Source organism: Ranitomeya variabilis, chromosome 1, assembly GCF_051348905.1.
Source record: "Ranitomeya variabilis isolate aRanVar5 chromosome 1, aRanVar5.hap1, whole genome shotgun sequence".
Taxonomy (NCBI): domain Eukaryota; kingdom Metazoa; phylum Chordata; class Amphibia; order Anura; family Dendrobatidae; genus Ranitomeya; species Ranitomeya variabilis.
In genome coordinates this window covers 268,635,025-268,651,579 of record NC_135232.1, presented here as the reverse complement: position 1 = coordinate 268,651,579, position 16,555 = coordinate 268,635,025, and the positions used below count along the sequence as shown (strand labels likewise).

Here is a 16,555-nt window from a genome sequence, read left to right as displayed (position 1 = left end):
TGTATCCGTACCTGCATCTCCTGTGTGAACAGGTCCCAACCTGTTCATTCATATTTCATTCCTTCCTGCTTGTTTCCATACCTGTATCTCCTGTGTGAACAGGTCCCAACCTGTTCCTTCATACTTCATTCCTTCCTGCTTGTATCCGTACCTGCACCTCCTGTGTGAACAGGTCCCAACCTGTTCCTTCATACTTCATTCCTTCCTGCTTGTATCCGTACCAGCATCTCCTGTGTGAACAGGTCCCAACCTGTCCCGTTATACTCCACTTGCTCCTATCTGTTCCAGTACTAACATCCACTGTGTAAACAGGTCTCTACCTGTTCCTTCATACACCACACCTGCCTGCCCTGTGTCTCAGCCGTGCCTGCCTGCCCTGTGTCTCAGCCGTGCCTGCCTGCCCTGTGTCTCAGCCGTGCCTGCCTGCCTACTCATCCGAGTTTCTGCCTTGCTCATCTGCCAGTCCTGCCTGTCACCCGCACCTGTCCTAGTGTTCCTGTGTCCCAAGTGGGATCAGCAGCCACAGCCAAACACCACCCTGGCGTAACACCTGGCAACTGCCTGCCGCACAAGCCTGGCCTCACCATCAGAGGCTCCAGTGAAAATCAAGGCAGCTATCTTAGTCACGCCCCTTCCAGGGTAGTCTGGTTTGTGGCACAGTGGGGCCATAACTCCCTGGCTCACGCCCACGAGTCAGGGCGTGAGCGTGACACTTGGGATCAGTGGGAGACTAAGCTCTACTCTCCTGGTTTCAAACCCTTGAGCCTGCGTTTTGTGGTCGGCTTTTTTGTCCACTGAGCCACAGCAGACACTGTTGGAAGATTCAGTCTTTTCTCAGCAGGAAGTTGCTCCCAAACACTGCGGCAGTAAAGGGGAAGGAGCAGCTCACCTCTCTGCCTGGAGCTAGTGTACAATGGCATCAGGAGAGGGGCTGCGGGGAGATGCAGGAGGAGTGCCTGTGTAACCTTGAGAAAAAGCCACCTTCTGGGTCCAGGTGTCGGCAGATAGCGACAGTAGGGAGGGAGAGGAGGACTTTCAAATCAAAAAAGTGCACAGCTTCCACGCCACTGAGGGAAGAAAGGGGGTGTGCCTGCGACGGACGGGAGAAAAGCGTGCTTGAAAAATCCGGGAAGGAGGGGGCGGGGTTAACCGCTACAACTAGGTGGCACAGAAGCCGGGGCCTAAATTAGTAAAAGACCCCGGCGAGACAGGGGGGGCAGTGTGGAGCCTAAAAAAGCAACAAAAAAACCCTGTTCCCACCGATCCTGCCTCAAGTAGCTCCCACACAGGCACCTATAGAACAAAAGGTCTAAAATACCCCTCTGGAACCCTGCTACAAGTAAACCCCACCTACAGGTATAGACTATTCTAACACTCAGACTCTATGAAAAGAAAGGACAGAGGGGGAGGTGGTGGGAAACAAAAAACCTTAACTTCTCAGCACCTCAGGAAAGAAGGAAAAGGAAGTATCTCTACATAGTCAGGAACATCCTTAGTAGTGATGAGCAAGTATACTCGTTGCTCGGGTCTCCCTGAGCACGCTCAGGTGATCTCTGAGTATTTGGATGTGCTCGGAGAATTAGTTTTCATCGCCTCAGCTGCATGATTTACAGCTGCTAGACAGGCTGAATACATGTGAGGAATGACTGTTTATTAGGGAATTCCCACATGTATTTAGGCTGTCCAGAAGCCGTAAATCATGCAGCTGAGGAGATGAAAACTAAATCTCCGAGAGCATCCAAATACTCGGAGATCACCCGAACGTGCTCGGGGAGACCCGAGAAACAATTCTACTCGCTCATCACTAATCCTTAGATGTCCGAGCCTCGTGGAATTGTGTGACGTCCATGCCTCCTGAAACAGACAGGCTCTGGAGGACAAGTGCAGAGCTGCCACTAGGGATTACGGGGCCCCATACTGGCAACATTTTTGGGGCCCCCTTGAGACTCTGCCCCTCGGACTGTCCACAGTCCCACAGCTCTCTCTTGGAAAAACTCCACTTCTCACCAATCACATATTAACAGTTCCCATCACCAGATCAAACATATAGCCAGCAGCTTTTGTTTTGGCCAAAAGATTTTTTTAAGCCACCACCACGACAAGGTAGATTCTTTTGACCGAGCACTACTCTATTCTATTAATTACACTGGTCAACGCAATTTTTCTGGCAAAAGGTTTTAAAACATATTTTAAGTCAATTTTGGCTGCTGATTACGAATATGAACTCCGTTTTTGGCTATCATCAGGATTTCGAGATATTTTCAATTTTTGATGAAAATTACTCCTATCTAATGTTTTATGATAAAAACACATGATTTTCGATACTACATTGTATATTTTTAATCAAGGAATAACAAGGATTACAAAGTCTATGTACAGCAAATCAAATATAATATACTTACAGAATTAAACTACAAAATATAAAAACACATATATATATGGCACACAGATGAATGACAAATGGCAGTTATTTTAACTTTCTTTTCTTGGCTGATCTGTGATGTACAGCTTCTGGGTTGTCTCTCATCAAGCTCCAGCAATAGTCAGCCATCATATGTGAGTCCCACCGGCCTTTATACCATTCTTCCATTGTTTTAATGTCCGGATGAAAACGCTCCCCTTGTTCCTCGCTCACATCCCCAAGGTTCTCTGGAAAAAAGTCCAAATGGCTGTGTAAATAGTGAATCTTGATACTCATTCTACATCCAAGATTTCGCAGACTCATTAGTAGCTCTTCCACAATCTCTTCATAGTTGTCTGCTTTCTTATTCCCTAGAAAATTCTGCACCACATTACAAAATGCATTCCAAGCTCTTTCTTCTGTCTCATTCATTGATGTGATAAAATGTGGGTCTCTCATAAGTGTTCTTATTTGAGGTCCATAAAATATTCCAGCCTTTTTCTTCTCTTCACTAAGACCAGGAAAAGTTGAAGATATATAGTTAAAGCATTCTCCACTGTGATTGAGAACTATGACGAACTGCTTCATCAATCCAAGTTTTATGTGTAAGGGAGGAAAGACAATGTCCTTCCTATCCACTAGAGGATCATGGATGATATTCTTATCACCAGATGCCAAACTGTCGCTGAGGCCATTCAGTTTTCACCCAATGATCTGCTGTAGCTCTACTGTCCCAGTAGCACAGAAAACAAAGGTGTTATCATAACAAATGGGAATTATGCATGTTCAAAGAAAAAGATATTCTCACATTTATTGGGAGACTAAATGAAAACTAAATTTACCTTAGTGAACCGTATAAATCGGCACTTTTCATACACTACTTATATTTATCATGGAATTCTTGAAAATGGGCTATATACCTGTAGCGCAAAAACGTGATGTGATAGAGAAATTATAAGATCAGACTTGAATTCAGCACCCTCAAATTAGTCTAAAACTGTTCTTAAAGTCAATACCAGAATTTTATTTTTTTTTGTAGACCAGTGTTATTTGTTAAAATATCTAATACAATTTTGGTATATTTTTATTTATTTTTCAATTTTTAAAATGACCAATAATATCACATAGAAGGGACAAATACCACCGCACCATGACCAGACACCATATTACCACCACATAGTGACCTATAATACCACATATAAGGAACAAATACCGCCACACCATGTCTAGACCACATATTACCACCACAGTGACTGAATAATATCACATACAAGGAACAAATAACATCACACCATGACCAGACCACATATTACCACCACACAGTGACCAAATAACAGCACATAAAGAGAACAAATACCGCCACACCATGGCCGGACAACATATTACCATCACATAGTGACTGAATAATACAATACCGATCATTAATTAAAAAAATCAATACTAATATCACCATAAGTGCCATTATACACAGGAGATCTGTACTTAGTATGCAGTGCCTGTGCACAGGTAATACAGTGATCAACAGTGACATTATACACACGAGCGCTGTATATATTGTACAGGTTATACAGTGATCAATGACATTATACACAGGAGCTCTGTATATCGTGTAAAGGTAATACAGTGATCACTGGTGACATTGTACACAGGACAGCTGTATATAGTGTATAGTGTCAGTGTACAGGCAACACACTGACTCAACAAGTGACATCTCTAGGTGAAGTCCTTCATCTTTGCTTTTCATCTTCATCCAGCACAGACCGCCATCACTTCTTCCAGCCAGGGCTCGTCTCTGCAGGAAACAACACAATTATCTAGAGCACCGCTTGCAGAACACATTAATTTTTTCCTGACTTTTACAATACACTAGATGAAGGGAAAAAAAGGTGACAGTGTCTCTCTGCACAGTAACAGGACCACCCCCCCATTTAAAACAGTATCCTCAATAAATAAAACACACACATGACGGCAGTAATAATATCCCTTAATTAGCCCCTATGGTAATAATATCCCCCATCCTGTCTCATTCCTGGCTTCAGCCATATGTTCTCCCATCCTGCCCTCGTCAGTATCCATTCTGCCCCCATGTGATGTCCTGTGATCCTGCCCCATGACCCTGCTCCATCTTTCCCATGATCCTGCCCCATCTGTCTCCATCCTGCCATATGATCCTGCCTCATCTGTCTCCATCCTGCCCCATGATCATGCCCCATCTGTCTTCATCCTGCCCCATGATCCTGCACATCTGTCTCCATCCTGCCCCATCTGTCTTCATCCTACCCCATGTCTCCATCCTGCCTCATCTGTCTCCTTCCTGCCCCATCTGTCTTCATCCTACCCCATGTCTCCATCCTGCCTCATCTGTCTCCATCCTGCCCCATCTGTCTCCATCCTGCCCCATGATTTTGCCCCATCTGTCTCCATCCTGCTGCATGATCCTGCCGCATTTGTCTCCATCCTGCCCCATGATCCTGCCCCATCTGTCTCCATCCTGCCATATGATCCTGCCTCATCTGTCTCCATCCTGCCCCATCTGTCTCCATCCTGCCCCATGATCCTGCCCATCTGTCTCCATCCTGTCCCATCTGTCTCCATCTTGCCCCATCTGTCCCCATTCTGACCCGTGTCTCCCAACCTGCCCCGTGTCTCCATTCCTGCCCCCTGTGTCTCCATTCCTGCCCCGTGTCTCCATTCCTGCCCCCTCTGTGTCTCCATCCTGCCCTGTGTCTCCATTCTTCCCCGTGTTTCCCATCCTGCCCCCAGTGTTTCCATTCTTCCCCGTGTTTCCAATCTTGCCCCCTGTGTCTCCATTCTTGCCCCCTGTGTCTCCATTCTTGCATTGTGTCTCCATTCTTCCCCGTGTCTCCATTCTTCCCCGTGTCTCCATTCTTCCCCGTGTCTCCATTCTTCCCCGTGTCTCCATTCTTCCCCGTGTCTCCATTCTTCCCCGTGTCTCCATTCTTCCCCGTGTCTCCATTCTTCCCCGTGTCTCCATTCTTCCCCGTGTCTCCATTCTTCCCCGTGTCTCCATTCTTCCCCGTGTCTCCATTCTTCCCCGTGTCTCCATTCTTCCCCGTGTCTCCATTCTTCCCCGTGTCTCCATTCTTCCCCGTGTCTCCATTCTTCCCCGTGTCTCCATTCTTCCCCGTGTCTCCATTCTTCCCCGTGTCTCCATTCTTCCCCGTGTCTCCATTCTTCCCCGTGTCTCCATTCTTCCCCGTGTCTCCATTCTTCCCCGTGTCTCCATTCTTCCCCGTGTCTCCATTCTTCCCCGTGTCTCCATTCTTCCCCGTGTCTCCATTCTTCCCCGTGTCTCCATTCTTCCCCGTGTCTCCATTCTTCCCCGTGTCTCCATTCTTCCCCGTGTCTCCATTCTTCCCCGTGTCTCCATTCTTCCCCGTGTCTCCATTCTTCCCCGTGTCTCCATTCTTCCCCGTGTCTCCATTCTTCCCCGTGTCTCCATTCTTCCCCGTGTCTCCATTCTTCCCCGTGTCTCCATTCTTCCCCGTGTCTCCATTCTTCCCCGTGTCTCCATTCTTCCCCGTGTCTCCATTCTTCCCCGTGTCTCCATTCTTCCCCGTGTCTCCATTCTTCCCCGTGTCTCCATTCTTCCCCGTGTCTCCATTCTTCCCCGTGTCTCCATTCTTCCCCGTGTCTCCATTCTTCCCCGTGTCTCCATTCTTCCCCGTGTCTCCATTCTTCCCCGTGTCTCCATTCTTCCCCGTGTCTCCATTCTTCCCCGTGTCTCCATTCTTCCCCGTGTCTCCATTCTTCCCCGTGTCTCCATTCTTCCCCGTGTCTCCATTCTTCCCCGTGTCTCCATTCTTCCCCGTGTCTCCATTCTTCCCCGTGTCTCCATTCTTCCCCGTGTCTCCATTCTTCCCCGTGTCTCCATTCTTCCCCGTGTCTCCATTCTTCCCCGTGTCTCCATTCTTCCCTGTGTCTCCCATCCTGCCTCGTGTTTCCAATCTTGCCCCCTGTGTCTCCATTCTTGCCCCATGTCTCCATTCTTCCCCATGTCTCCATTCTTCCCCATGTCTCCATTCTTCCCCATGTCTCCATTCTTCCCCATGTCTCCATTCTTCCCCATGTCTCCATTCTTCCCCGTGTCTCCATTCTTCCCTGTGTCTACATTCTTCCCCGTCTCTATTCTTCTTTGTGTTTCCCATCCTGCCCCGTGTTTCCATTCTTGCCTCCTGTGTTTCCATTCTTGCCCCCTGTGTCTCCATTCTTGCCCCCTGTGTCTCCATTCTTGCCCCGTGTCTCCATTCTTGCCCCCTGTGTCTCCATTCTTGCCCCGTGTCTCCATTCTTGCCCCCTGTGTCTCCATTCTTGCCCCCGTGTCTCCATTCTTCCCCGTGTCTCCTATTCTTCCCTCTGTGTTTCCCAATCTTCCCCGTTTCTCATTCTTCTCCGGTGTCTTCCATTCTTACTCCTGTGTCCCGCCGTGTCTCCCATTCTTCCCCTTGTGTCTCCAATTCTTCCCCCCGTGTCTCCCATTCTTCCCGCCGTGTCTCCCATTCTTCCCCAGTGTCTCCATTTTTGCCCCATATGTCTCCATTCTTGGCCCGTGTCTCCATTCTTGGCCCCTGTGTCTACAATCCTGCCCCTTTTAAAAAAAATAAAGCCTATTTTTTTACCTTGCCGTGCTGCTGCAGCGAAGTTGCCTCCACGTAGTTCCAGCGCGCACTCGCTGGCAAATGACAATGACGTCATATGCCGGTGACGTGCGGGCTGAGGTTAGCTGCCAGCCTCCGATTGGCTGGCGGCTTTTAACTATAGAGTTTAACTGAACCTGCGTCATCGGGCCCCATACACCAGTCAGGGCATTAATGCACTGATGGCGGTCCTGGGCGAGTGGATAGGAGACGGGAGCCAGGACCGATGTTCATATCACCTAAACACGCTTCATGTGTTAGGGGTTGAGGTCCTGCCGGCTAGACATATGAGGATATGGGGTGGCAGTACACGCAGCACTCAGTCTCTAGGAGGAGGGGCTAACTTTTTTATTTGCATAGTGTTAGCCTCCTAATGGCAGCAGCATATAATCTACAATTATTTTAAAAATATATATACATGGTTTAAAATTAAAAAAAAAATAAGTTTGGTAAATTTGCTTTAACATATGACCCTTTTTTACCTCTCCGCCATTGTGAAGTCTCCATCCTTGAGAGCTGGCACCTTACAAAGTGGATTCACCTTGCCAAAATCTTCTTTCAGGTGATCTCCTTAAAGGAAAAAAAAAAAGGACCCAAATATTGTAATCTGTATCCAGATCAGGACATTTCCAGAAATATACTACCGTAATTTGTCATTATACCTGTTCATTTTCACAACCTGGGCACAGGATGTGCAGCTATCAGTGTCACACTATGAGGATATGATAACCTGTATACAGTAATTCTAATTTCACATTTTTTTCCTTAGGAATTCAAACGAAATCTGAAAAAGACTCTCCAATCCAAAGTGCAGCAGCATCTCTCCAAGCCCCATGTCATAATCTGGCAGAAAAACCACTTCAGTGCCCAGACAGAACATGTACTAGCACGGCCTCGCTCAATACAAGTGGCCCGTGCCCTCTAGATGGATTCTGCCTGGAGTGTGAATATCGTTCCCCCAGTCAGAGAACGGCGAGTCTTCGCAGCGTTCAGAGCATGCTCTGGGAGGGTTCACGAGTCTGCAGTCACACAGGGAGACTGCAGACTATTCATTTTAGAACGAAAGCACCTATTAATAAAGTTAGTTTTTATTCACCAACAACACCGTTGCGTTGTTTTTTTAATTTTCTCATTGCTTTCTATGGGTGAACTAAGGCTAGGTTCACATTTCCGGTTGAGTCTGCAGCGTCTCGTTCGCAACCTCAAATGCATTGCAAAACGCATGCATACGCTGCGTTTTTTATCCGCATCAACTTACGCATGACGGTTAAAAAACGCAATGTTTGCACACATTTTTGCATGCGTTCGCGTTTTTATGCGCATGCGTTTGATATTTCCAGGAGGGCATGTCTCAATCAGTTCCTGGACATGTGCAGTCCGAAGTACGCAAGCGCATCGAAAGCATGCATAAGCAAAGACGTGCGTACGCATGCGTTCCCATAGACTGTAATGCGTTTTTTAACGCACTCATCCGCATGCCTGCGCATATTTGACGGAAATTTGCCGCCTCAAAAATTCTAACATGGTGCGTCAGCTGCGCCCTGCCGCACACTGCGAAAAACGCATGCGTAAGCAAACGTAGACGAACACATGCAAACGCATGCACCTGCGTCTAGAATGTTAAAGATATGAAATAAAGACGCATGCAGATGTATGCGTCAGAAACACTGCGGACACAACCGCAAATGTGAAACCAGCCTAATGCTGCAAAAATGTTGAAAGAATTTGTAGATTGTGAGCCCTCATGGGCAGGGTCCTCTCTCCTACTGTACCAGTCGTGACTTGTATTGTTTAAGATTACTGTACTTGTTTTTTATTATGTATACCCCTCCTCACATGTAAAGCGCCGTGGAATAAATAGCGTAGTAATAATAATAATAATAATAATAATAATAATAAATTGACATGCTGCAAATTTAACCCCTTAACAACCGCTGATACGCCTTTTAACAGTGAATTTTAACGGCTCTGTGAGATAAGAGTATATCGCTCCTCAGCATCAGAATTTCTCTGGGGTCTCGGCTACCAGGAGTATCTGAGTCCCTAGAGAACATGATTCGGGTCAATTTTTACCGACCCCTTTGTTACGATCGCCGTTATTAACGGAATAACGGTGACCGCAAAAAAAAAAAGGTACGATTTCCCATTTAATTTCTCTCTCCTCTGATGTGATCGCACATCAGAGGAGAAAGAAATGGGGTCCTTCGATTGACATGCTGCAAATTTAACCCCTTAATGACCGCCGATACGCCTTTTAACGGTGCTTTTTAACGGCGCTATGAAATAAGTGTATATCGCCCCTCAGCGTCAGAATTTCTCTGGGGACTTGGCTACCAGGCGTATCTGAGTCCCCAGAGAACATGATTCGGGTCAGTTTTTACTGACCCCATTGTTACGATCGCCGTTATTAACGGAATAACAGTGACCGCAAAAAAAAAAGTTTGATTTCCCATGTAATTTCTCTCTCCTCTTATGCGATCGCACATCGGAGGAGAAAGAAATGGGGTCCTTCGATCCCCCACGGTACCTCCGGTGTCCCTGCATCCTCCCGTGAAGTCCCCCTGCCAGAGTCTTCTTCCAGGAAGAAAATGGCGGGCGCATGTGAAGTGTGTCCACCGAGATCTGCCGGCCGGCACCCGGCAACAATAGGGAATCTTCCTATTGGTTCATTTTGATCACTGTGATAGACCCCATCACAGATATCAAAATAAAAAAAATAGTAAATCAAACTCCCCTTTATCACCCTTTTTAGTTAGGTAAAAATGATATAATACATTTTTTTTATTTATTTCCATTTTTCCATTAGGGTTAGGGTTGGGCTAAAATTAGGGTTGGGCTAAAGTCAGGGTTGTGGTTATGGTTGGGATTATGGTTAGGGTTAGGGGTGTGTTAGGGTTAGGTTTGTGGTTAGGGTTATGGAGGATTAGGGTTGGAGTTAGAATTGGGGGGGTTCCACTGTTTAGGTACACCAGTGGGTCTCCAAACGCGACATGGCGCCACCATTGATTCCAGCCAATTTTGCTTTCAAAAAGTCAAATGGTGCTCCCTTCCTTCTGAGACCTGCCATGCGCCCAAACAGTGGCTTTCCCCCACATACAAGGTATTGGCGTACTCAGGAGAAATTGCACAACAAATTTTGTGGTCCATTTTCTCCTGATACCCTTGTGAAAATAAAAGAAATTGGTGCCAAAATACATTTTTTGTGAAAAAAGTAAAATGTTCATTTTTTCCTTCCACATTGCTTTAGTTCTTGTGAAGCACCTGAAGGGTTAATAAACTTCTTGAATGTGGTTTTGCGCACCTTGAGGGGTGCAGTTTTTAGAATGGTGTCACTTTTGGGTATTTTCTGTTGTCTTTACCCTCAAAGTGACTTTAAATGTGATGTGTTCCCTAAAAAAAATGGTTTTGTAAATTTTGTTGGAAAAATTAGAAATCGCTGGTCAACTTATAACCCTTATAATGTCCTAAGAAAAAAACAAATTAAGTTTTCAACATTGTGCTGATGCAAAGTAGACATGTGGGAAAAGTTATTTATTAACTATGTGTGACACCACTCTCTGATTTAAGGGCACAAAAATTTAATTTTGAAAACTACAAAATTTTCAAAATTTTTGCCAAATTTCCGTTTCCAACATGAACTACAATGTGTCACGAAAGAAACAATCTCAGAATCAGTGAGATTCGTTGAAGCCTTCCAGAGTTATAACTTCATAAAGTGACAGTGGTCAGAATTGTAAGGCTATGTGCACACTTTGCGGGGTCCTCTGCGGGTTCTCCTGCAGCGGATTTGATAAATCTGCAGGGCAAAACCGCTGCGGTTATCCCTGCAGATTTATCGCGGTTTGTTTTGCGGTTTCCGCTGCGGGTTTACTCCTATACTATTGATGCTGCATATGCAGCAATATGCAGCGTCAATAGTAAATGTTAAAAAAAATAAAAAATGGTTAGGAGTTTGGAGCGCCCCCAGACGCAGGGCCGCGGGGTACTCGATACCGGGCCTCTCTGTCTCAGTTCTGGGGTTGTCACGGTGGCTAGACCCGGTCCGTGACCCTGCTAAGGGGCGTCCAATGAAAGTTGTAGGTGGTGGTGCGTGGTGCAGGTCGCAATGAATAACGAGGACACAGGGTTGCAGTCTCTTTACCTCTTTACTGAAGGCTTCAAGGTCCTCAATCCAGAGTACGGTTAACAGGGCTGTCTGAGACCGGCCGGTCCGATGGCACCTCCAGAGTTTCCTTTGCAGGTGGAAATCTGTGCCTACCTTCTAGCGCCTGTGTGTTGTAGTACTTCCCTGCTGAGCACCATGGGATAGTCCTCACAACTGTTGTGTCTGTTTCTGATGTTCTTTCTCACAACTTATGTCTATTCTGATGTTCTTCTCCGTCCCCCAGATGATATGGATAGGACGCACCCGTATGACGGGTAGGCCTGGAGTTCTTCCGGGACCCTAGTGACGCCCCTCTCCCACAGTTGCCCCCTATGTCTGCTTAGGTGATTTAGGTGAGACAGCCAACCTATAATTAACTGTTCTGCCGTTGGTTTGAAGTAATGCTTGGAGCTTAATACTTCCTCGGCGTTCCGGCCACCGGCTACGCACCTCAATAGGATGTTGCCTCGATCTTACAGCACGACTCCTACTGGTGTTTTCTCCTTTTTGCTTTGATCTCGTTTCTCACTCTCCACAATAAACCTCGCTTCTTGTCCTTTCTTGAGATACCGCCGCGATGTAGTGCAGGCGCGGTTCCTTAACGTTCTTTCCTGTTCGCTAGGCCTCTGTCAGGATCCCACCCCTGACAGGGACCCCCCTGAATCTTCCCCTGCAACACCCTCTGCCACAGGATGTTGCCTGGTTCCAACCCAGTCAGCTTCTGTTCTAACTTTCTATCCAACCCCCAGTTTTACCAGATTGTGAGGAGTGGCCTAATACATAGCGCCCTTAGCTCCCCCTGGAGGCCAGACCATGAAGTGTATTGGTGTCTGTGATACCTGGTCAGGTGAACTCCTTCAGTGCCATCAGACGTACCATCACTCCCCTTAGCGGCGGAGCATCAGTACTGCAACGACCAGGATTCTGGGGCGCTGCATACTCACCCTCTGACGTCCCGATCTCCTCGGCGCTGCATGTGGCGGTCCGGTTCCAAAGATGCTGTGTGAGAAGGACCTTCGTGACGTCACGGTCATGTGACCACGACGTCATCTCAGGCCCTGCTCGCACAGCAACCCTGCAACCGGACGGCCGCATGCAGCGCTGAGAGGTGAGTATATCATTTTTTATTTTAATTCTTTTTTTTTACACTAATATGGTTCCCAGGGCCTGGAGGAGAGTCTCTTCTCCTCCACCCCGGGTACCATCTGCACATTATCGGCTTACTTCCCGCAATGGAAACTGCTGCGGACCCGCAGCTGCAGAAACGCTGCGGTTCCGCGGTAAAAACCGCTATGTGTACACATAGCCTCAAAATTGGCTTGGTCATTAACCCCTTCATGACCGGAGCTTTTTTGGTTTTGCGTTTTCGTATTTTCCTCCCCCTCTTTCCAGAGCCATAACTTTTTTATTTTTCCGTCAATATAGCCATATGAGGGCTTACTTTTTGCAGGACGAGTTGTACTTTTGAACGACACCATTGGTTTTATCATGTCATGCATAAGAAAACAGGAAAAAAATTCCAAGTGCAGTGAAATTGCAAAAGAAAGTGCAATCTCACAATTGTTTTTTGTTTTGCTTTTTTGCTAGGTTCACTAAATGCTAAAACTGGCCTGCCATTATGATTCTCCAGGTCATTAGGAGTTCATAGACACCAAACATGTCTAGGTTCTTTTTTATCTAAGTGGTGAAAAAAAATTCCAAACTTTGGAAAAAAAAATTGCGCAATTTTCCGATACCCGTAGCATCTCCATTTTTCGTGATCTGGAGTTGGGTGAGGGCTTATTTTTTGAGTGCCGAGCTGACCTGTTTAATGATACCATTTTGATGCAGATACATTCTTTTGGTCGCCCGTTATTACATTTTAATGCAATGTCGCGGCGACCAGAAACACGTCATTCAGGCGTTTTGACTTTTTTCATCGCTACGCCGTTTAGTTATCAGGTTAATCCTTTTTTTATTGATAGTTTGGGCAATTCTGCACACGGCGATACCAAATATGTGTAGGTTTGATTTTTTTTATTGTTTTATTTTAAATGGAGCGCAAGGGGGTTGATTTCAACTTTTATATTTTTTCAGTTTTTCAAATTTTTTAAAACTTTTTTTTTACTTTTGGCATGCTTCAATAGCATCCATGGGAGGCTAGAAGCTGCCACAACTTGATTGGCTCTGCTACATAGAGGCGATGCTCAGATCGCCTCTATGTAGCAGAATTACCTCTATGTAGCAGAATTACAGACTATGCTATGCTATGAGCGCCGACCACAGGGGGATAAAATAGGGCCTCACTGTGCCCTATTGAACAGCCAGTGAATTCACTGCACAGGCGAGAGACTTCTGGCACTACGTGGATGACGGAGAGATGTCACCCACTTACGTGCACTTATAAGAGGTGGCGTTTAAAGGGATCGGGGTGGCGCAGATCACAATGTGGAGAAACCCAATGGACCAGACCGTGCAATTTACATATAGCATGGGACAAGTATAAAAGACATTTTCGAAGGTATGCAGGGGCACGTCTGAGGTTATAAAAAGGTTGCAGGATCCTCATTCTTATGATCTTAACCCCTTTTCGACATGTGATGTAATAGTACGCCCATGTCGGACTCCCCCACTGAGCTCAGACCTTTCTGGGCACATGACAGCTGATCTATACAGCTGACTTGTGTGCACAACAGCCGTAGGTGGAATCGCGAACCACCCGCAGCTGTTAACTAGTTAAATACCACTGTCAATCTCTGACAATGGCATTTAACTCGCGCTTACAGGAAGCCCGTCACTAAGGCCACTTTCACACATCAGGTTTTTTCATTCCGGCTCATTACGCCTCTTTTTAGAAAAACCCCGGCTCCTGTTTTTTCACATTGGCTTGTATTAGCGCCGGATTGAGCCGCATTTCCCACCGTTCCTTCCGTTTTTTTCTGGATCCGGCGAAAATTTCCATTCCGGCGTCTGGAAAAAAACGTCTACAATAATGTTTTTTATCTGCGGCGAAAAAGCCGGAAAGGCTGGATCCGGCGCTTCTGGCTTTTTGCTACAAGGCATGTCTATGGATGCCGGAATGCGCCGGATCCGGTGACCTGATCCAGTTTTTTAATCTGAGCATGCTCAGAACCAATTGGCCTGCCTCAGGACACATATATAAACAATGCCAGTGAGGCCCTCACTCATACCAGCCATCAAGAGAGCCTGCCTGCCAGCAAGGAGAGCCTGCCTACCAGCAAGAGAGCCCGCCTTCATGACAGCAAGGAGAGCCTGCCTGCCAGCAAGAGACCCTGCCTTCCTGACAGCAAGTAGAGCCAGCCTGCCATCAAGAGAGCCTGCCTTCCTGAGAGCAAGGAGAGCCTGCCTGCCAGCAAGTCCCATATCTATCTATCTATCTATCTATCTGTCCCATATCTATCTACCCATCAGTCCCATATCTATCAGTCCCATATCTATCTATCTATCTATGTTTTCTTAATTAATGTGCAGCGCCCCAGAGTCCTGGTCGTTGCAGTAATGTCGCTCTGCCACTAAGGGGAGTGATGTTACATCTGACTGCACTAAAGGAGTTCACCTGACCAGGTATCACAGACACACACTACACTCCACACTCCGGCCACCAGGGGGGGTGGTTCTATCTATTAGGCCACTCCTCACACTCTGGTAAAACTGGGGTTTGGACAGGAAGTTAGGGAGAAAGCAGCCCGGGAGAGTTCAGGAGAGGACCTGTCAGGGGTGGGATCCTGACAGTGGCCTAGCGAAAAGGACAGATCGTTACGGAGCTGTGCCTGTAAGGTATAGCGGCAGGCTCCTTAGAAAGGACACGAAGCGGAGTATATTACGGAGAAGTGAGATCTTAGCACCGAGGCGAGAGAACCAGAAGGAGTCGTGCCCTTAAGACCGTGGCAACATCCTTCTGAGGCGCGTAGCCGGTGGCCGGAGCACCGAGGAAGTAAGAGACTCTACGTATTACTTCAAACAGCGGCAGGACAGTTAATTATAGGTTGGCTGCCTCACCTAAATCTCCTAACGAAGACAAAGGAGGCAATAGTGGGAGAGGGGCGTCTCTAGGGTCCCAGAATAACTCCAGGCCTACCCGTCATACGGGTGCGTCCTAGCCATATCATCTGGGGGACAGAGAGAGAAAGAACATCAGAACAGAAACGACAGTGCTGAGGACTATCCCGTGGTGCTCAGCAGGGAAGGACTACAACACACAGGCGCTAGTAGGAAGGCACTGATTTCCACCTTCAAAGGGAACTCTGGATGTGCCTTCGGACCGGCCGGTGTTGTGAATTTGGATTCTGGGCTCCCCCGGTGGCTACTGGTGGAATTGAACTGGTGTCTTCATCTTCTCTGTTCACCTGTTTCCATCAAGATGTGGGAGTCGCTATATAACCTTGCTGCTCTGTTAGTTGCTTGCCGGTCAACAATGTTATCAGAAGCCTCTCTGTGCTTGTTCCTGCTCCTAGACAACTACTAGTTAAGTTGGACTCTTGTCCATGTTTGTTTTTGCATTTTTGTTCCAGTTCACAGCTGTAGTTTCGTTACTGTGTCTGGAAAGCTCTTGTGATCAGGAATTGCCACTCTGGTGTTATGAGTTAATGCCAGAGTTTTAAAGTAATTTCTGGATGGTGTTTTGATAGGGTTTTCAGCTGACCATGAAAGTGTCCTTTCTGTCTTCTGCTATGTAGTAAGTGGACCTCAAATTTGCTAAACCTATTTTCATACTACGTTTGTTATTTCATCTTTATTCACCGCCAATACATGTGGGGGGCCTCTGTCTCCTTTCGGGGTATTTCTCTAGAGGTGAGCTAGGACTGATATTTTCCTCTGCTAGCATTATTTAGTCCTCCGGCTGGTGCTGGGCATCTAGAATCAACGTAGGCATGCTACCCGGCCACTGCTAGTTGTGCGTTAGGTTTAGTTCATGGTCAGCTCAGTTCCCATCTTCCAAGAGCTAGTTCCTATATATGCTTATGCTATGTTCTCTTGCCATTGAGATCATGACAGTTTGACCGGCCCACTAAAGGGTTAAAATCCTTGGCTGAGAAAGGAGAGAAATAAGTAGTCTGCTGAAATTTTTTTTTTTTTTTTTTTTTTTTTCTCTCCTTCTAATCTTTGAATGGCTCTGTGTCCACCTGTTTGTAATGGATCTTCAGAGTGTAACTGCAGGTTTGAATAATCTCGCCACGAAGGTACAAAATTTGCAAGATTTTGTTTGTCATGCACCTGTATCTGAGCCGAGAATTCCTTTGCCGGAATTTTTCTCGGGGAATAGATCTGGGTTTCAGAATTTTCGAAATAATTGCAAATTATTTTTGTCCCTGAAATCTCGCTCTGCCGGAGACCCTGCACAGCAGGTCAGGA

At 46.6% G+C, this 16,555-nt stretch overlaps 1 protein-coding gene across 1 annotated transcript in view; it reads right to left on the bottom strand.

The window, feature by feature from the left end:
- LOC143814729 (glutathione S-transferase theta-1-like) overlaps positions 1-16,555 on the bottom strand; it is a 51,164-nt gene that overhangs the window by 15,337 nt on the left and 19,272 nt on the right. Inside the window, exon 2 of the mRNA XM_077293469.1 lies at positions 7,542-7,629. Within this exon, the coding sequence (XP_077149584.1) occupies positions 7,542-7,629 (88 nt within the window). The remainder of the gene's footprint in view (positions 1-7,541; positions 7,630-16,555) is intronic.